This window comes from Pinus tabuliformis, chromosome 7, assembly GCF_031772625.1.
Source record: "Pinus tabuliformis cultivar Carrire ecotype Pingquan chromosome 7, CPIR1, whole genome shotgun sequence".
Lineage (NCBI taxonomy): Eukaryota > Viridiplantae > Streptophyta > Pinopsida > Pinales > Pinaceae > Pinus > Pinus tabuliformis.
This window is the reverse complement of record NC_142293.1, coordinates 41,737,446-41,758,276: the sequence shown is the minus strand read 5'-3', so window position 1 is coordinate 41,758,276 and position 20,831 is coordinate 41,737,446. Positions and strand designations below refer to the sequence as shown.

The 20,831-nt window shown below is 38.1% G+C and overlaps 1 protein-coding gene across 2 annotated transcripts in view; it reads left to right on the top strand.

The window, feature by feature from the left end:
• LOC149245138 (transcription factor GTE6-like) overlaps positions 1–20,831 on the top strand; it is a 229,504-nt gene that overhangs the window by 193,095 nt on the left and 15,578 nt on the right. For both annotated transcript variants that reach the window (XM_089457671.1, XM_089457670.1), the window contains exons 5-7: positions 9,774–9,998; positions 10,237–10,335; positions 10,749–10,807. In XM_089457671.1, coding sequence (XP_089313797.1) covers positions 9,774–9,998; positions 10,237–10,335; positions 10,749–10,807 — 383 coding nt within the window. The remainder of the gene's footprint in view (positions 1–9,773; positions 9,999–10,236; positions 10,336–10,748; positions 10,808–20,831) is intronic.

Below are 20,831 nucleotides of genomic sequence, written 5' to 3'. Positions count from 1 at the left end.
TTCTTCAAGAGAAAAGGGAAGAAGAGTCGTCCCGCTTGTCAACTAACCAAGATGAAGATACCCTTGAGGATCTAGTTGATGAGTAGGAAGATGAGTCCTTGTTGGGTCCACATGATGAATGGGATGATTTTGAGAACACGTGTATTGAGGATGACGAGGCTATGGAAAGTAAAGTTGAGGCTGACCTTACCTTTCTCAAGGGTATCACTCCTAATAACTCTCCTTTTGAGAACCTTGAGGAAGGTGATCCCATGAGCTCCTTGGAAGATGACATTGAAGATTATTTCCGCATCGAAAAGGAGAAATGGAAAATTGTTGGGCCTCAATTTGATTGTGCTCCCATTTATGATACTGACAAAGAGGATGAGGCTGAGATTGGTTTTCTCTTTCTCTCGGGCATTTCTTATGATGACATATCCATCGATACCTTGGGGAAGTAGGATTATTATTTTCCCGACGTATCCATCGATACCTTGGGGAAGGAGAATCATTATTTTCCCTAGCATGAAAAGGGGTAGTTGGAAGTAATTGATTTCCACTTAGGGAAAACCAAATTTTTGATACCAATAGTAAGGAAATCAACAAGGCTCTTACCTATCCTCCTTATGGTTCTATATTTTAATCGCCTGAGCCTATAGATTATGATTTTGGGGAAGAGAAACCTATTGGATATAACACTTCACCCTCCCCTTTTCCTTCTTCTCTTGTTCATCATTTTGAGAGTGATTCCTGCACCTATTCTCATATGATCTCGAGTGACCTTGATCCTTTTCCCCTTTCCGAGTATATTGTCAAGGAAGAACCCCTCATTGAATATTCTTTATCTCCTTGGGCACCCCCTCAGGATCATGATCAATCTATAATCTCCCCTTTCCAGTGTGATCATCATGGGCAACCTACTTGTGTTTCTCCATCTCATTAGTCTCCCTTTCCTACTAATCATAACCTTGTAGAGGCCATAAAATATGACATAAATGATAAAGACCATAATGGAAATAATATGCCTGAAGTTGCCATCCTTCAAAATTTTATGAGCCTAATCACTGACATCTCTATATTTTGGTTAGAAGAGAGGATATCATGGCCTAGATTACATCCTTTGTTACCTCTTCTCACATGATCATCCTTGTGTGGGCATTCTACTTTCCTGCCTTAAAATAAATGTAAACATTAAATAATCAGATATGCCTTATGTTAAATAGTCATTAAGTTAAGTGAAAAGGCATGTCTAAAAGACATGCCTAGTCACGAAAGGACACTTGCTTCGGTATATATGCGGGTCCTCATTGTAACATTTGATCATCACTTCATTTTATATATATAATAAATTATTATTACAAATACCTCGTGTATTTTTACATTCAAGTCTACAAGCTATCAGTTTTTATGCTTCAGTGGTATCAGAGCCATGGCACACAATATAATCATGTGGGTCTTTGAACGTTGTTCACCACAAAATGTGCCATTACGTTCACATCCTGAATGCGTTGAGCAGTGTAGTAAAATTCAAGAAGCATTTTAGCGATTAGAAAAATCATGTGCAAAAATTGTAACATGTCTAAAGAAAAAGTATGCAGAGGAAGACGATAGCAACAATGAAGGAATGAAACAAGGTGAAGCATTAGATAATTATAATGTTGTAAATGAAAATGATGTCGATGAAGATCAAGATGATGATCTAGATGAAAATGCTTTTGATGAAGAAACTAATATGAATATGGAAAATTTTGAAGAAGAGGTTATGTCATATACTAATTATGATAGTAAGGATGAATGTGTATCATGTATAGCTAGTATCCAAAACCAGTATACCACCGAGGAAAGACGTGACAAGAAACCCTTAGAAATGGAGAGAAAATGTGATCATTTAGCTGCTACTCAAAAAGTGGAACCAAAGTCCACTATTTTGGATTCACAGCTTGTGAATGATGATTTTAATATGGATGAGTCTAGTGAATTGGTGTTTATGGGGAAGAAGAAATCCCTTTGGTCCAAATTGCTGGAAGAGATTTTGGAGAAACTTGTAGATCTTGTATATTTCCTACATCAAGAGATCTAGGAGAACTTTAAGGATTTTGACTTGGAAAGTGAAAAGATTCTCAGCAAAAAGAATGCACAGGGAAGTCCTTAGAGGCCAGGTCCTGCTGGTCTTGCATTACACTATGCAAATATTGTCAACCAAATTGATAGTCTTGTTTCTCATCCAAGTTCTGTTCCTCCCAACACCAGAGATACACTGTATCGAGGTTTGCCTCTAAGTATAAAGTCAGCCTCACGGCACCCATACGTTAACCCCCTATGCTAGAATCGAGGGTCCATTCATTTTATTTTATCTTCGAAAAAGAAGACGAGAAACACAAAGATTAGGCAAACGATGTAGTAGGAGCAACAATAGAGAAAAATTGAGAATACTTGAGGAGTGGTTCCCTCACATATCTAGAAACACACTTGCCACAATGGAGTAGTTGCCAAACAGAGCTGCACCAGGGGAAGAGTGTTAATCTAGGTTGTCATTGATGTCAATATAGCAGTGTTTATGGTGGCAAATTCTTTGATACATGATAGCCCATTGATTCCCATTGATCATAATGCTCATAGTGATGAAAGTTTGATATATGATGATATGATGAGATGGAGGACCCAAGTGGATTGAACAACAGGAGGTCAATTGAATAGCAATTGAACAACAATTGAACAAGAAATGACGCAGGAGGTCAATAGATCAACAATTGAACAACAATTGAATAAGAGCAATTGAACAACAATTGAACAACGATAATAGAGGAGTAAAGAAGAAAACTATCGGAAAAACGGAAGAGTGAAGAGAAGTCATAGGAGAAACAACTATCGGAAGAGCAGGGGTAGGAAAGTACAGACTTCCTTGATCGTGGCTGAAGTCTTGCACTCAATCCTAGCCATCAATCTCATAGTCAACCCTTAGATCACGGTCAACTGCGGGGGTTAAGGCCGTTTTTAATCCATGTGCGAGTCGAAGTCCCACAAACCGTCGATTGCGATAAGGCTGTGGGCCCGACGGATATATTAACAATTGTTTATTGAAATATCGCATCCAACGCATATTGCAAGTCTTGAAGAAATGTAACGATGGTAAATTGCGATAAGACTTGTGGACCCGATAGACCGCCGGTTGTGATGGAGCTATGGACCCGATGGATCTATTGACGATTGTTTAATATTATATCGCGTCCATTTCATTGGCAGTATGAATATCGGTCATGTTACATCGATGATGTTAAGAGTTGTGATTGCAATTGATGACGTGGATGTGGGACCTCATTGGGTACGGTCTCTCCTATGAAATCCTCCATAAATAATGAGTCTATTGTATGAATATTAAAAAAGGGCCTCTTTGATATAATTTTAATATGCAACATCTATTGTAATTCAGCCTCTCTTCCAAATGAATGTGTCTTTTGAGTATTGGTGAACTCGAAGAGACAGAGGAAGCCGAAGATCGGGAAGCCGAAGGTCGAGCGAGCGAAAAAGGAAGCCAAAGATCAAGCGAGCGAAGAAGGTCAAGTGAGCGCAGAGGAAGCCGAAGATCAAGCGATCGAAGAAGGAAGCTGAAAGGTCCAGCGGAAGAAGAAAGGAAGCCAAAGCGCGAGCGAAGAAGGAAGCCGAAGGGTCCAGCGGAAGAAGAAGGAAACCGAACGTCAAACATTCTGTTGACTGGGTTATTTATTGAAAAGCTCGGACCTATGTTTTGAAGTGATTTTAGATAACAGTTCAAAAGGACGCTCTGCGGATCTAAGAAGATTATTTGAGTATGAACAGGGCAGGGTTGTTTTTTTTTAATTGAACGCACAATATGAAACTGCGACAGTCACTCCTCTGAAGAAGTCATTCTTGAAGCAGTTACTCCTGAAGCCTCACTCCTGAAGCAGTTACTGTGACAATAAGAACAAAGGGTCGAAATAGAGTTGTTTTGAAAAGACATTGAGGCCTAGCGCAGATATCTTGTTGATAAGTATCAACAGATCTTGGAGACATTATTGGAGATCATGATGGCTATTTGAAATCATCATGAGGTAACTTTGCAGACTCTGTGTGGGCAATATGAAGAGTTGTGAAGACTCCTTCATATGAAGATAGGTTGTCATTGATGATGTAGCATGGAGACTACAGTGAAGCTGTAGATTGACAGAATTCAGTGAAGAAGATTTTGGGAGCAGAGAATTACTACCAAACATATCCAGACAATATATAGCAGAGGGTTGGAGCCCTTGGGGTTGGTGCCTTAGAATTGGAAGGATTGGTGTCCTTGGAGTTGGTGCTCCTAAATCCAAGGTTGGTGCCTTGACAAGACAGGGTTGGTGCCCTGGAGGTTGGAGCCTCACAAAAAGTCCAAGTTGGTGCTTGGCAACATGTTGGAGCCTTATATATATTGTATCTGATTTATTGTAAAGATTATATTAATAAAAGCATTTATTCCTATTGTTCATTTTGTGTTCTAAATATAAATGATTTAACTGGTAAAAATAACAATTGAAAAGGAATACTGATTCACCCCCCCCTCAGTATTTCCAACAAGGAGTTAGCTGAGCACATAATCAGATATAGAGCCACTATAGAGTGTTTACTAGAAGGAGACCCAAATTTGGAGCACTTGTTTAACATAGCGATAGAATTACTTGTCGAGGATTTGGTAACGATAGAATTACTTGTCGAGGATTTTCGAGACAGAGGCGCAGCTGTTGAGCAGTTGCATGGCATAACCATTTCAGAGGAACATATCAATGATAGTAATAGATTACTTCAAGTTATCCTACGATGGAGAGGTTTGCTTGGTAGTCGACTGCTCGGTTATATGCTAGTGGAGTTAGAGCGGGCAATAAGGGAACTGAGCGATTATCCATCATTCTGGTTCTTACACTTTGACACAGTCGAGCTGTTGCAGCTACCTAGCATAATGATATTAGAGATAAAAAAACGTCTTTCATCTTTGATCTCGAGGAGGCATATGTCGTTTATATACCCTAATACATCGGCTTGGATGGCCTGCATTATCTTTACAGGAGCGAACGGGACCAGGCCTCGGATCACGGGGCAGAACTGGTTTCTTGCGGGTGCCGTGAGGCCCCTCATTCGGGTGCTCCATTGTCCCCGTCAGACCCACTGGTATTATACCTATGGTGTTTAATCATTGTTTGGTCAAACAACGTGACCACCCATAGCGTTTGCTGACCACGCTGTGAATAGCAGGCTATGAAAAGTGCGAAACTAGTAACCGAGTCAACAATTCCATGGTTGGCATTGTATGCAACTCTCCAAATCCATCGCACCTTTTTCTAACCATGACGTTGGTTTATAACTGGGTATCATGGGTTGTTTAATTATAAACTTAAATAATTATAAATTATAACTATAGAATTTATAATTATTTATTAAATAAATTATAGCCATAAATCATAATTAAAAAAAAATGTTAAAAAAAATAGTAAAAATTAGAGTTATAAAAAAAATAAATTAAAATAAAAATCCAATGGAATATTACTGATGAGCTACATGACGAGAGGATGGCCAAATTACATACATTGAGACGACAGACATTAAGTGAAGAAAATCCACAACATTAAAGCTTTGAGGACAGAGCTTCCGAAGGAAGGGGCTATGTTATGAATATAATTCATAACAAATAAATAAATAAAATAAATGTAAACAATAAATAATCAGATATTGTTTATGTTAAATAGTTATTAAGTTAATCAAAGAAGAATCACAAAAGGCAAAAGGCATATAAAGAAGGGTGGAAAAATCAAAGCCGGGGCACCTCATGTACCACAATTTCTCCCTCCTAAATATACCTAGGTGTGGGCTTCCCTTTTACTGGCTACCCTTGTACCTCGATATGTGGCCCAAGATTGCCCCTCTTCATCCCCTATTCCATTCACCTCTTTGTCACATGCCACCACCATTTGAGCGGTAACAGGACCTTTAGGGAAAGTAAGAAGCCGAAAAGGTACTCAGGTTATACAACCTTAATGTGCGAGATCATTGAATCTGAGCCATCCACCTCTGAAGAAGCAGCTGAGGAACAAGTGTGGAAGGATGCTATGATTGAAGAATATCAATCGATATTGAAGAGCAATGTTTGGGAAACTGTGCTAAGGCATGAAGGAAAGTTTGTTGTGTCTTCCAAGTGTATCTACAAAATTAATCATACTACTGATGGAAGCATTGAAAAATACAAGGCTAGATTTGTGGCTTGTGGATTCTCCCAAAAAGAGGGCGAGGACTATGAATACACGTTTTTGTTTATTTCCAGGTATGCATCTATTAGATCTTTCATTTCTCTTGCTTCTATTGCAAGTTAGAAATTACATCAAATGGATGTTAAAACTGCTTTCCTGAATGGGGTTATTGAAGAGGAAGACTATATTGAGCAACCTCAAGGTTTTGAGGTCCATGATAGAGAAACACATATTTGCAAATTGAAGAAAGACCTATGTGGGCTGACTCCTTGTGCATGGTACTCTTGTATTGATGGTTATCTGTTTAGATTTGGTTTCAAGAAAAGCAATGCTGATCCTAACTTGTATTCCAAAGTTGTTGAAGGCAAACCCTTGATGTTGTTGTTGTATGTAGATGATATGTTTCTGATAGGGGTCGAAGTTTTGATTGTTCAATGTAAGAGGGAGTTGGTTTTTGAATTTGAAATAAAGGATGTTGGTCTTATGCATTACTATTTAGGATTGGAAATTTGGCAAAAGCCTGATGGAATCTTTTTTGGCTAAGGAAAATATACTATTTCAATCCTTCAAAGGTTTGGCATGATGGACTGCAAGTCCATGGACACACCTATGGTGACGAATTTGAAGAAGATCTAGGACTGCAATTTTGATTTGATTGATCCCTCTATGTATTGCGAATTGATAGGCTTGTTAAACTATTTTGTGAAACAATTCCACAAGAAGAAACAAAAAGGGAACATGAAGGCTTGTTAAACTGATAGGCTCGTTAAACTATTTAGGCTCGAAATTCTCTTCCTGTTCTCTTCTTGTTTTTTCTTGTTTGAACAACCCTCCTAGCTATTGTATTACCATTTTGGAGAGGCTTATTTTTCATATTCTGGAGCTGTTTGGTGGGCTTGTCACCAAAAGGATGTTATTTTGCACATTAATTTTATTATAGGGGCATCATTAGGCTAATTTAGACTATTCAAATCCCTTAGAGGATTGTATAAGTTGAAGAGAGGTGTTCTCTCTCATTCATCATCACTTGGATTGGTATCTCTTTGTAAAAAGAACTTGGACTTGCTATTGATAGACAAATTGGAGATCAATTAATGCATTTGATGTTTGGATATTTTCTATTCGTCTTGGAGTTTCATTTCTTGCAAGTCTAATGGATGGATATAATCTTCTTGTCATGTAAGTGCTTTTCTTATGCGAAAATTTTCATGTAATTTGTCTAACGTATGGAATGCTATCCTTCGATTATTTTTGTGCCCTAACTATTGATGTGAAATTCATGAACACATGTAATCTTGGCTCGTTGTATATGTTATTCATCTTGGAGAAGAAGATCGAATGTTCCTAGGGTTGGGTTATGAAACTTTGACCTTGAAACTCCATTAAATTTACACATTGAAGTATAAAGTTTAAACTCCTTTGTGACCTAGTTGTTGCCTCTCTAGGGTTAGCGAAGTTGCATAAGGACTCCTTGATAGAGAAAATTCTCAAAATTGAATTCAGTTTGACTCCATTCTCCACAATTGGCTAGGCACTGGTCTCAATCCTTGGTGGTCACCTTGAAAATTTTCTCTTTTCCTCATTTTCTGCCCTAACCCTAGACGACCTAGCTAGGGAATCCAACAAAATCCAATTGAGCCATCACCTTGTTTAGCGAGTTGGCTAGGAATTGTGTTGGGGTGTCCTCCACATACCCTCCAAATTTGAAGTCAATCCCATAGTTGGTTTGTGAGACGCACCAAGCCCTAACTCCACAATCGTTTGGTTCTGGATCCTTTTAGGTAAGCGGCCTTCAAAGGGATCTATTTTGCTAGAAAACTCAAAGGAAGTTCACTCACTGTTGATCCCTTCTTCCCCCTTGCTTGACCTAGATTCTTAGCATAAGAGTACACCTTAAACCCTAGGTCTTGTTTGGGTGCCCGTGGGCTTTTTTGTGGTCCCATATTCCATCATTCCTTATCTCAAAAAGCCTCTTAGGAGCCTTCCTCCTTTAGAAATCTTAGGTTTAGGATATCCATCATCAAGGAATACCTCTAATCCCTTGGTGTAAGCCTCCTCCAAGCCTTTGTTAGAGAGCCCCACACATTGCTTCTAGAGCAAGCAACCCTATTCTTTGAGTCTCTCTTGTGAATGGGCTCTAAAAATCACTACCTATCCTATCATTGATCCATCATTCCCAGTGACTTCCTTATATTGGGACTCCTCCCATCGGTGAAAGTCCATAAAGAGCAGGGGACATTGACTGAGGTGACAGTGGGTCCTTGTCACATTGTTGCCACTTGATCTAGTAATAGTCTCTTTGCAACCCCTCCTAGGACCCCTGCTAAATTGGGCGGTAACACGACCCACAAAGGTATAAGAAGAAATACAATCTGGAACCTGCAACTCGATTCCCTCATAATGAATTTCGCCCAACTAAATTGGCCTCAAGGAAATCCACCTCCAAATGAAATCGCTCCGAAGAAATCGACCTCCAACAATTATATCTCCGTCCTCTAGCAACTCGATATGTGCCCTACCACTAATGCGCAGTAGAAAAACCCCAACACTCTAGCGACTCAGCCTCCTTCAGACAAATTCGATCTCCTTCTGGCAACTTGGCCCTAGAATCTCCTCCCATTCGGCCCTCCTGGATTCATTGAAACCCACTCGCACTTCTCCTCCTCTGCGCACTGGTCATTGAGCCACTCACATTGTAGAGAAAATCTCTCTCTCGTGATGACTTGTTCACACACTTGTGCTCTTCGTTGTGTCTTCACCTCCATCACTAGCCTCCATTTATAATCTTCACTGAGTCCAAATCTCTAACCCCAATCTCCCCTCTAGAATCATCTTGAATCTTCCTTCTAGAAACATTTTTGAAGATCAACGATTGAGATTATTTCTAAGTCACTTAAATAATTAAATTATTTGTCCTTAGAAAATAACCCAATAGTCCACAATAATTAATTTACTTTAATTATTGTACTTTCCTAAGTTAAACTTGGGAAAGAAGACATAAATCATTAGAAGAGGCAAATAATGTCTTCCACATGCTAAGACACCAAGCAATTGTAGAAGACCTTTTGATGCTACTTACATCAATAGAGCTGCCCCAGGGCGGGGGGGGGGGGGGGGGGCCGAAAATGATGTTTGTTACACACATTGTTGTTGACTGATTAATTTTTATGGCTTAACCCTTGTTGGAATAATATATTTACTTTTCTGTTTCTTTAGTGATGCTTGATCATTGATCCCATCTCATCTGTCTTTCTTCACAATGAAAGCACCCAGAATGTGCATCTGCACAATGTAATTTTGTCATTTTCTTAATTAATGAAATTACTGTTTCTTCCTTTGGAAAAAAAACAATGCTTGATCATTATTGGATAAATGACCAGTTATTATGATAAACAAACATTGTATTTGGTGGCCTATGCTTTTCCCTCAAGAGTTTCAGAACCCCTTCTTGTTGCTTGTTAGCCTATTTCATGATGCATCTATTGCTACAATTTTTAGATAACTTTCAACAGTCTGTAGCTAGAGGTGATTAGTAATGTAATAGGAATTGGATGTTATCAGGTTATAAAGAAGCCAATGGACTTTGGTACAATTCGAAGACAGATGGATGCCAAAGATGGAACTGGATACAAGAATGTACGTGATATTTGTGAAGATGTGATGTTGGTTTTCAAAAACGCAATGACCTACAATGATGATCAGAGTGATGTTCACGTAATGGCAAAAACTCTCTTGCAAAAGTTTGAAGAGAAATGGAATACACTGTTGCCAAAAGTCCTTGAGGAGGTTTGTTTTTTGAAAATTTTAAAGTATAACTTATTCTCTGTTTTGTTTGAAATATGATTGTCGTTTCTCCAGGTTTCAATCAACTTGGGAATGCAAATGGTCATGGTTACAGACAATGATATTAAAATGTGAATTTATATCATTGTTTCTTGTGTACTATTGTTTGTTGGATTCTATTGATTTTTAGTAATCAGAGCTCTACAAGTTCATTAGAATTGTGTTTGTTGAACATATATAGGAGACAAGGAGGAAGCAAGAAGAGGCAGATGCTAACTCAAGAGAAATGGTTGACTTGCGACTGTCAGGGGAAACTGCTCTTGAGAAACTTGGTAGTGAGGTAAGCTTTGAGGCATACTTTCTTGGTGTGTGATTTGGGTTTTTGAACCAGAGTATAAATAACAAGGCTCAGAGAAGTAAAGCCAGGGAAGTTAAGTTTTTGAGATGTGATGTCTTATTACATATCCCTAAAATGTATCAGATAAAAATATTGTTTAGATTCATTAATGGCGTTTTGGAATCTTTTCATATTTGGAAATGAATTTTATTTTCCAAATAATATCACTCATTGAGGGGTCATTTCAACTGTAAAAATTGTAGGATGTAAAGTTTTAGTTGGTTGCACAACTACGGCGTTTGCTTAGGCAAATTACATATTGAGATTTCATTTTATGTTATTCAGAGGTCATTCTCTATGAGATGTAATGTTCAGAAGTTATGCACTAACATTTTTTGTTATATTCTGATTTGCAGCTAGATGAACTTAATGAACACCTAGAGAAACTTAGACAAGAACTGGCTCCAAAGTGCAGGTTTGTTCTTATTTTCCTAGTCATGGTTATATCATTAGCTGGCCGCCGTTCATGCTGTCTGACATTTTTTTTAGAATGAGACAGTTGATGCATTGAAGTTGTAATATCTGTTAACTTGATCGTTTGGCATGTATATAGTCTTTTACTTATCCCATATTTTCGTGCAAAATGATTTAGTATATATCTATACATTGAACAGTGTATAGAGCTTCTAGTGGGTTCCTTCAGAGATTAGATAGAGTAATGCTACAAATTCCAGATGATTGGAGGAGCTTGGAAGAATATCTGTTGGGCCTTCAGCATTAGCTGAAAACTTAAATCTAGGATATTTGCCATCAGGAGCTAATTTAAAGTATACACAATTAATTATAATGCAATTTTCAAGTTTGTTGAAAAGATGATCAGATACATGATGGATCTACAATCTAAATTCTGGTTCATTCTTCTTTTCACAAAGACAGAAAATTGAAGGAAGTTTTTTGCAGGTGTGGTTTCTTCTATTGGTCAATATTTCATTTCAGATTATCTGCATTGATATGTAGACAATCTTCTCACACACGTCTGAGCTGCTTCCCACTTGATTGCTCAAATTTGTGGTCATGAGATTTTTCTTCTGTCTGTCCTTATTCCAGTTCTCTGGGTTGAGTTGTGGATGTACTTTACAGCACTTCTGCTCTGTGTGACCATCAATATTATAATGGCTGTAGTGTTTGTTGGGATCTCTGCATTGGGTGTGCTATGGCTGCTATATTGTTTCTCTTTGCTCTTTTTCATTTCTTCTTCCCTTTTTTCGAAGCTTCCTGGTGTTCTTTCTGCTTTGAACCACTTGAATGCTCTTTATTTTGGCCTATGTTTTCTAGGTACTGTTCCTGTACACAAGCATCAGCCATCGTTTTGGGTTTGAACAACATAACTTACTTTCGTAGATGGCTATGTAGACCCCCTTAGATATTTGAGGAGTACATCTGGGTTCTTGGGAGAGATAGCCAACATTATTGCCATCTTCCTGAATTGGGACTTTATGAGAGTTTTGAAATCCTCCCACTTAGTTATTGGGGGATCCTCCTCCATCCTTTTAGGGTTTCTGTGTGGCTTTTCCACCACATCAGGGCATGGCCCTCTAGTCTCAAATGGACATTTTTTAAAATGTATTCCTCCTCTATGTAGTGGACATTAAAATAAACCTCTAATCGCTACAATTAGTGATTTAATTTCAAAGTGTCAATTTCACCTTGATATGGCTTGATGGTTGATCTTCGCTTCCATCTTAAAAGGGGACTGTGAATGATTCATGACACTCAAACTGGTTGTTACTATTCAGGTTCTTTCTTAAACTCCTTTGGTTCTTCTCAATCCCCAATTTTCCCTCTGATTTAAACTTTGAGTTGGAACCTTTGGCTTCTCCAATTCCAAGTTTATTTGCCAGAATTGCGATTGTTGATTTTTCCTTGGCACGTCAAAATTAGCTTTACATCTAGAACATGATCACAAACACACTAAAATTCCACAACACAAGCACTTTGCACAGTGGAAAATGTACAACAGTGAATCAATGTAGTACACAAGAGAATTTTTGCAAATCTAAAACTTAAACAACCTTAATACAACAAACATAGGGCTCTCGTAGTAGGGATCATGGCCCTTATAATTAGCCTTGATACAAGAACAACTAGGGCTTGATGTCAACAACGTATGACAATCAATCTACCCTTGAACAAGACACACTTGACTTACTTGTTGAAGGAATGTTCACACCAACCCTTTCAGTCCACGTAGGGCCTTTTTCACCTCTTTTGCTGCTCACAAGTAATTCTGCTATTAATTTTGGCAACGCAGGGACAAATTCCCTCCTTTGGACAAACTTCCTTATCAAGGAAGACCCCTACTAGCCCTTGGAAGAATTTAATTTTCTTAGGGAAAAATATATTTTAATATGGAAACCCCCATGAACAAAAACGACAGGTCAACCCAAAAGGAAATTGGACGCCCTTGGATGGCTATAAATACAAATCTAGTGACCATCATTTGGAGATCATCAATCATTCTTCCTTCTTTGGTTTGGCTCGCACAGGTTTGAGGTAGTCCAAAGCTCAAACGTGTGATTAGGGTTTTTGGTTCTGAGTTGCAGAGATGATATAGGGTATTTTCGGTCGCAATAGCAGGTACGCAGGGTCATGAGTGTAGTTGGAGGGTTTTAGCCACACACACATCTCTCTCTCCTTACGATTGGAACTTAGGGTTGAATTTGACAGTTGACCACAAATTCTGACAGTTGATGACAATTGACCGCAGGTTTCTAAATCAGGGTTTTGATTATTAGCATTGTTGTGTTCATCCGTTGGATATTGTTTAGTTGATTTTGCTCGATAGTTTTTTGGTTGAAGATATGGATCGTTGTACTCTCTCTTTGTTGAAACATTCAATGACAATCTAACAATAAGAAGAATTTGAAAGGGTTTCCCCCTGTCTTGCATGCAACTTCTAGGAACTCGGCGTTTCGGGCCGTACCCATACCCGAAACTCCGTTGAAACTCGACTGTAACTCGACCATCATGTAATCATCTATGAGAGTTAATATAGACTTGTTTTTCCTTCTAAGTTGTCATCTATGGGTCTTATTCCCTTTTGACTTGCAAGATAATGTGTTATTCACTTATTTATAACTTTTTTTTATTATCTCTATATATATATATGACGTTTCAGTCGATGTTTCGGCTGACGTTTCCATTTTTGGGAGGTGACATTTCTAAATGTACCCATTTTGAAAACTTCGAAAAGTTTCGGTGTTTCATGGGGTTTTGCTCTATGTGTGAATGCTTTTCTTCTATTGCTCCTTTATGTTTCACTACATTGATGATGATATTGTTCTTTCTATATAATTGCATATGTTGCTGAATAATGTTGTAAAATTGAATAATATTATGATGCTCTGGGGTGAATTCAATGTGTAAATGATGAAATACAATTATCTAAAGCAAAGAACAATATAGCCCTAAGAAAAATTAACATGGTATCAGAGTTGGGCTGAAGAAAAGTCATTAAGATCACCCTTATGAAGACACCATTGATGGAAGCAAGAGTAGATGGAGGAGACCTAAAAAATGCTATGGTTTGAAGGAAACCGTAGGCAATTAGGTTATTCGGGTATTATGGATATTAAGGTTAGGGTTTAGAAGAAATCCTGGATTATGACAAAGGTTTGAGATGTGCAATCTAGAAACCCTAACATGGTCAGTGTGAAGATGTTCTAGCACTTGTGACAGATTTAATGTAACCCTAGTTGGGCTAAGTCTCAATTAGGCCTTGGTTATTGATTAAGTCAATGGATATATTGAAGGAAACATTGTTATATGGATAATGGATGGTAATGACTCTTGAACACTGGTTCAAGAGGGAGATGATCACTTCTCGTTAAAGATAAGTACCTTTCAGATTTATGTTATTTCCTTGTGACACTATTCTTGTTTTGACTTATTGTTTTGATTATTTCTTATACTTCCTGCATATCTGAGTATTTGAATACTTCTAACCTCTAGATGAGATGTGATAAGCAGATCCTTTCAAGGATCGTCTAAGGTGTAGGAAATGAAAGCTAGTGTAGGTAGAAAAGAGCTGGTGGTACTTGATTTCAAAGAAGGCACCCAGAAATTACAAATTGCAAGTGCTGCAACTGTCAATGACAAATAAAGAGCTACAAGTTGCACAAGTATCTGAATACTTCGAGGTATGTATAGTGTATTGTTTCAGTGTTATGATCTAGCTGCAAGATTGGAAAGCAAGCTAAGCCCTTAGGTATGATGGGAATATCACCTTCATAAATGACTCATGCATATGAAAGTAAGTCTGATCTCTAGTACATGTGATATATTGGTACACTTGATATTTGGCAAGGATCTTACATTCTAGACATGATGAATTTCCTAGATGCATTGATTTTAATATATGATAACTTGATACTATAGTTAAATGCTTGTAATAAGCATGGTAACTTTGATGATGAAAGTGTAACAATAAGATGGATACTCAGGATCTTCTTGTTGACCTTGTTTAGTTTTCGATAAGCTTAGAAAATATGAATGGATCCCCTGACTTGAAATGATAAAGAAGTGATGTAGTGATTATGATCCTTGAAGTATGACGATACACTTGTCAATTATATGACACTAACCCTTGATGAAAGTTTGATGTCATATGTGATGATAAAGTAGTTAATGCTTACATATTATGACCATGATGAATATATGTTTTAGAACCTGATATAGTTTCATTTCATGATCTAACAATTCTGCTGATTCATGACAATATTATGATAGATAGGTTGATGTTTTGAATGATGATGAATGAAGTGGCTTCCCATTTAGAGGGAGAAATGCTCCATGAGATCTCAACTCCCATTATTATTTGAAAAGAAGACACTTTACTTTTGAAGGAAGAATTCTGGTAATGAATAATAATCTGATGTTGTTAAAGAAATTTTGGCAAGTTCTGATTAGAGCAGAGAAGGTTTCTCCTAGTCCAAGACTCAACTGTTAGGAGAAAGGCTTAAGGGTGTAGTTATAAGCCTCTCAACCATAGGGAATAAGGTCTATAGGTGCAGTTGAGCTTGTAGGATCAAACAAAGCTAAAATCTTATGCACAAGACCAAGAGCATAATAGAAGTATGACTGACCTATAGACATGGAGCAAATGATGGAGAGTTCTATGAGCAAGGAAGTTTTTAAGAGCTACATAATGTTTGACTCATTATAGAGAATGTGAATGTCTTGGCTAATCTTGTGTTTACGGAGGACTGAAATATGCATATCAGTATGTTGTTTGCCTTGACCTGATCATTTGAGCTAGTATATGACAGTATTTGATAACAGTTGCAAGGGTTTGACAAGATTTGGCTTATTGGCTTAACTCATTATAGATGAGCAATATTGGCTTGGATAATTGATGATGCCTTAGAATTTTGACATGATGCTTGATAGTTCATAAATATATTGACTTGTGAAATGATTGAATTCTCAGTGATAACAAATTAGGATTTTGATCAAATTTGCTACTTGACAATGGTGATTTGCCTTGATATGACAATGACTTGTTTGACTTGGTGAGCATAGTGACTTTCAATATTGATTAAATATTGGCATCAATGGCATTTGGCACCTTGGTTGAAGAATGAACAACTGTGATTCAGGATGGAGTGATTTTATGGATGGCAGAAACTTGTATGACTTATCCTTGGTGTATGCATAATTTATATTATGATCATGTGGATGGTTTGATGAAGTTGCCTTGATACTGTTTGGTAAATAACCATTGTTGACAATAGACAAGGTTGTAACTTGGTATTTGAGTGTGAGCTCTACCCAACACCTATTCCAAAGAGTTTGATAGTGATATTGGGAAGAACTTTTAATGTCTTCGATAATAGTTTGATCTAGCATTTGAGGCTTGATAAACAAACTTAGTTGATTTGATTACACAATGTTGATTTGTTTAAGGCCGAGTATATTGGTTTGCTCAATATTGTGTTTGCAGATAACATTGTATGTTTTGAAGCAAGCTTCCCGAGCTTGGTATGTCCTAATTTGACAGTTACCTGGTGAAGCCGGGAAGATGTGTCGATCCGAACATATATTTCAAAGTGGTCCAATGTATGCCTTTGATTTTGGTTTTATATGTTGACGATCTATTCTTGGCAGGTAACAAGCCTCTGATGATCAAAGTAAGAGGGAGTTGGCCTTTGAGATCAAGATGGAAGACCTTGGAATGATGCACTACTTTCTGATATTCGAAGTTTAGAAACGAAAAAGACATTGTGAAGTTGTTTGGCATATAAATCCTTGGACACCCCGATGGAATTGAATTTCAGGAAGTTATGCAGAGATATTGCTGAACATGACTTGGCAACCAACAATTGATTGAAGCATTGATGTTGTGTGTAACATCCATTTAGATATATGTTTTGCAGAGAACAACCTGAATCAATTCATGATTAAGTCGCTTCATACACATTGGGTTGCCGACAAGCACTTTTTGAGATATTCACATGGGACAATCAATCTTGGTCTGAGATATACTTCCAGGGATGTATGACTGCACAAATACACTAATGATGATTGGGTTGGAGAGCATTATTGACAGAAAGAGCACATTTGGGTGCTACTTTAGCTTGGGATCTGCCATGACATTTTGATGAGCAGGAAATAGGAGTCCGTAGCTTTAAGTGCGACTGAGGTTGAGTACATTGCTGTGGGGAAGTTAGGTCCCTATAATACTAGTGTATTATAGGGACTTGATAGTTTGGTTAAGGAATCTCTTTGGAGAGTTGTTTGAGCAAGTTTTGGATATGACAGTGATACATTGTGACAATAAAAGGCGGGATCTGATTGGAAAAAAATCTCATATATTGCTAGGATTGAGATATCTCCTTATGTTGAGACAGTGCTACCATATGAGACAAGCTTAGGCTTGTGGTTATTGCCTCCGTGAGAGGGAGGATGAATAAGGTATCCTTTTGTGACATGTATTTATTCTAATATAATATTTGATTTGATGAACTGCATGAACATGAAATCAAAGGATTGTTGCTCTTGGTAATATATGAGGCAGTGTGATTGAGCTATTCAGTGAGATGTTTAAGCCACTACCAAATATGAGCACGTTGATTTGTTTTTGATCTACAGAGAGTAGTGCTGATCCAGGACATTGAGCCTGAACTTCCCCCCTGTCTGAGCTCCCGAGGTGAGGAATTGAGATGTAGGGCTCCTGGGGTTGAGGGATCTTTGGACAATAGGGTATCATCCCTATATGTCACCCATAGGGGGAATATGTTGCTCCCCTATCTTGGTTTGGCAGAGTATACCCCAATTTGCATTATACCCACAAGCTGGGCTTGTTGGGATTGTCGATCCCCATCTGGCCAACAAGTTGAGAGGGCTTGGGGGTATGTGATCCTTACCTTTGGTAAATCGGGTATCTCACCCAAGCCTATGATGCAACGTGTTCTACCACATGACTTTTGAGGGTCATTGTTGGGAAGATTAGCAGAGGGTAGAAGATGTATGCTCCCTTATGAGGTGAGAGTATCCATAGGACCTTGCCCACTATCATAGACATGAGGTGGGAGTGCCTTGTAGGACCTTCCTCATTTTCATTAGATTCCGGGTTGAGATGTGCTCCCCGATGTGGTTCCAGGTTAAGCAAGGCTCCCTCATGATAAGCTCTTTGATGTTTCCTGGGTAGTAGCATTGAGTTCCCCATTGACAATTATTCCGGGTGGTAACAGTTGCTCCCCGATGAATAGAGAGGGTGGTAGCTTGGACTCCCCTCTGATGTCAAATTCTTCTTCTTTTAGATTTAAGAGTGTTCAACATATGCGCAGAGGTAATGAGCAGAGTAACATAAGCAGAAATGGGCAAATGATCATAGATGAACACATGAGTAGAGATGAGCCGAGATGTGTAGTGACATCATTTGACGATGACGAGATATTTTTGGTAGGACATTTGTTGCAGTTGGTAATTTCTCCCCAACTTAGAGGGAGTGTTATTTTTGGTAGCTTAGGGACACATTCCCTCCTTTGGACAATCTTCCTCATCAAGGAAGACCCCTACTAGGCCTTGGAAGAATTTAATTTGGTAAGGAAAAATATATTTTAATATGGAAACCCCCATGTGCACAAAAAACAGGCTGCCCCAAAAGGAAATTGGACACCCTTGGATGCTTATAACTACATGTCAAGTGACCCTCATTTGGAGATCATCAATCATTCTTCTTTCTTTGGTTTGGCTTGCATAGGTTTGAGGTAGTTCACGAAGATTGGTTCGTACTGAAATTGCAGGGTTTGAAGCTCACATGTGTGATTAGGGTTTTTGGTTCTCAGCCGCAAGGATGATGCAAGGTATTTTTGGTCGCAACCGCAGGCACACATGCTCATGAGTGCGGTTGGAGGGTTTCAGGCTTCAGCTGCACACACATTTCTCTCCGTATGGTTGGAACTTAGGGTTTGATTTTGACAGTTGACCACAAACTCTGACAATTGATGAGAGTTGACCACAAACTTCTGAATCGGGGTTTTGATTATTAGCATTGTTGGGTTCATCTCTTGGATATTGTTTAGTTGATTTTGTTGCATAGTTTTGTGGTTGAAGATATGAATCATTGTACTCTCTCTTTGTTGAAACATTTAATGATAATCTAATAAGAAGAAGACTTTGAAAGGGTTTCCCCCCTTGTCTGGTTTTTGCCCTGGTTTCCCTCCTTCCCCCCCTTGTCTAGTTTTTCCCTGGTCTCCGACCAATCCTGGTGTCTCTATGTGTGAATTCTTTTGTAACACCCCCCTCCCACATTTACCCAAGCTAACCGGTTCACTGGGGTAAACAGGTGACAAGAGGTTACTTGAAGCGAACAAAGTTCGTTCTTCACATTAAATATTCTAGAAGTCTTGGAATATGTAGATCTTTATTGAGATACAAGAATATATATTAAATGTAGAATAAGAATGATGACACAATGAGAATGAGAGGCTTGCTTATATACCAAGAAAGTGTCTCTTCATGGAGAGTCATGTCTCATTTAGACATGACTCTTCAACCTAATTACTAATTAACTAATCATTATTTATGATTATTATCATTTACATTATTTTACATTATTTCCTATATATTTATTCACAACATTGCCGTCCTCCTCAAAAAGCTTTGCCCTCAAAGCTCAATGATGAAAAGCTTGATCTTTTTTTTTCTTCTTTTAAATTTCTGTTTTGGATGTCTTCTTGTCTTGCAATTGTCATCTTCGTCGAAGCAAGATGATATGATCCTCTAAGTGGCAAACAAAATTGTCGCACTGAGAAGGGATCAGACCATCCTAGATTAATCTTCTGCGGAATATTCTGATAGTTGGAATTTTGTATCAACTTGTCATCATAGGACTGAATTGAGGTTACATCACTATTCTCTAGAACATCAGTTTGTTGTTTTTGTTCTGAAAGGTCTCGATATGTAGCTTGGTTGAGTTGTCTACTGTCATGAGTCGGATGGGGATAGGGAACTTTTTTGGTTTGATTTTCCTTTATTAAGTGTGAGAATTTTTTTTTATTTACTTTAGGTGACGACGTTGTTAAGTTGGTTACAAAATCTTCAATTGGGGTGTTTATCATCTGAACTACAACATCTAGGTGTGTCTTTTCTTCAACTAGTTTGCATTCTTCTTGAGTTAGGATACTCAATGGATTAGTATTCCTTCCCTTATCTTCAACTTGGACTGTTACGACAGGAGATTTCGATACTTCTTGAGTAAATTGTTCTAACTTGTCTTTTAGTGCTTTCTTATCATGTTATGAAACCAGCTCAAGAAAAGATAGAAAGATAGATCAACGCCTTAGAATTCAGCCTCTTCGAGGGGGCAACCTCCTTTACATTACATAAATGAACAATTCTTGGATGATACAAATGACAAAACCTCCTTTCTATATATAGGAGTCTAAGGAGTCACAATATAATCTAGCCGACCTAACAATAATAATATAAAGCCACAAAAATAACAATAGAGGGATTCTATGGGGCACAGTAATAACAATATGGGGGCAATAGGGGCACAACAATATTAATAAGGGGTATAACTACAATAGTAATGGGGTAATCACTAGTATTATAGGGACCCAACATGCCCCTCTCCTTCAAAAAAGTGTTGTCCTCAACGATTGACTAGTTCTGGATACTTCTGCATAAAATTCTCATCCTCCCATGTGGAATCTTCAGCAGATAAGTTCTTCCACTTGATAAGATACTCTGAAATTGATTGATTTCGTAGCTGTCAAGTTCTTGTTTCTGTGACTGCTTCCGGTTCCAATATAATTTTTCCTTCCTCGTCAAGTTCTGGCAATATTGTTTGAACTGGGAGCTTGTCGCCTATAACCTTCTTTAAACATGAAACATGGAAAACTGGGTGCAATCGAGAAGCTGCAGGAAGCTCCAATTTGTATGCCATAGTACCAATCTTTTGCAACACCTTGTACGGACCATAATACTTTGGT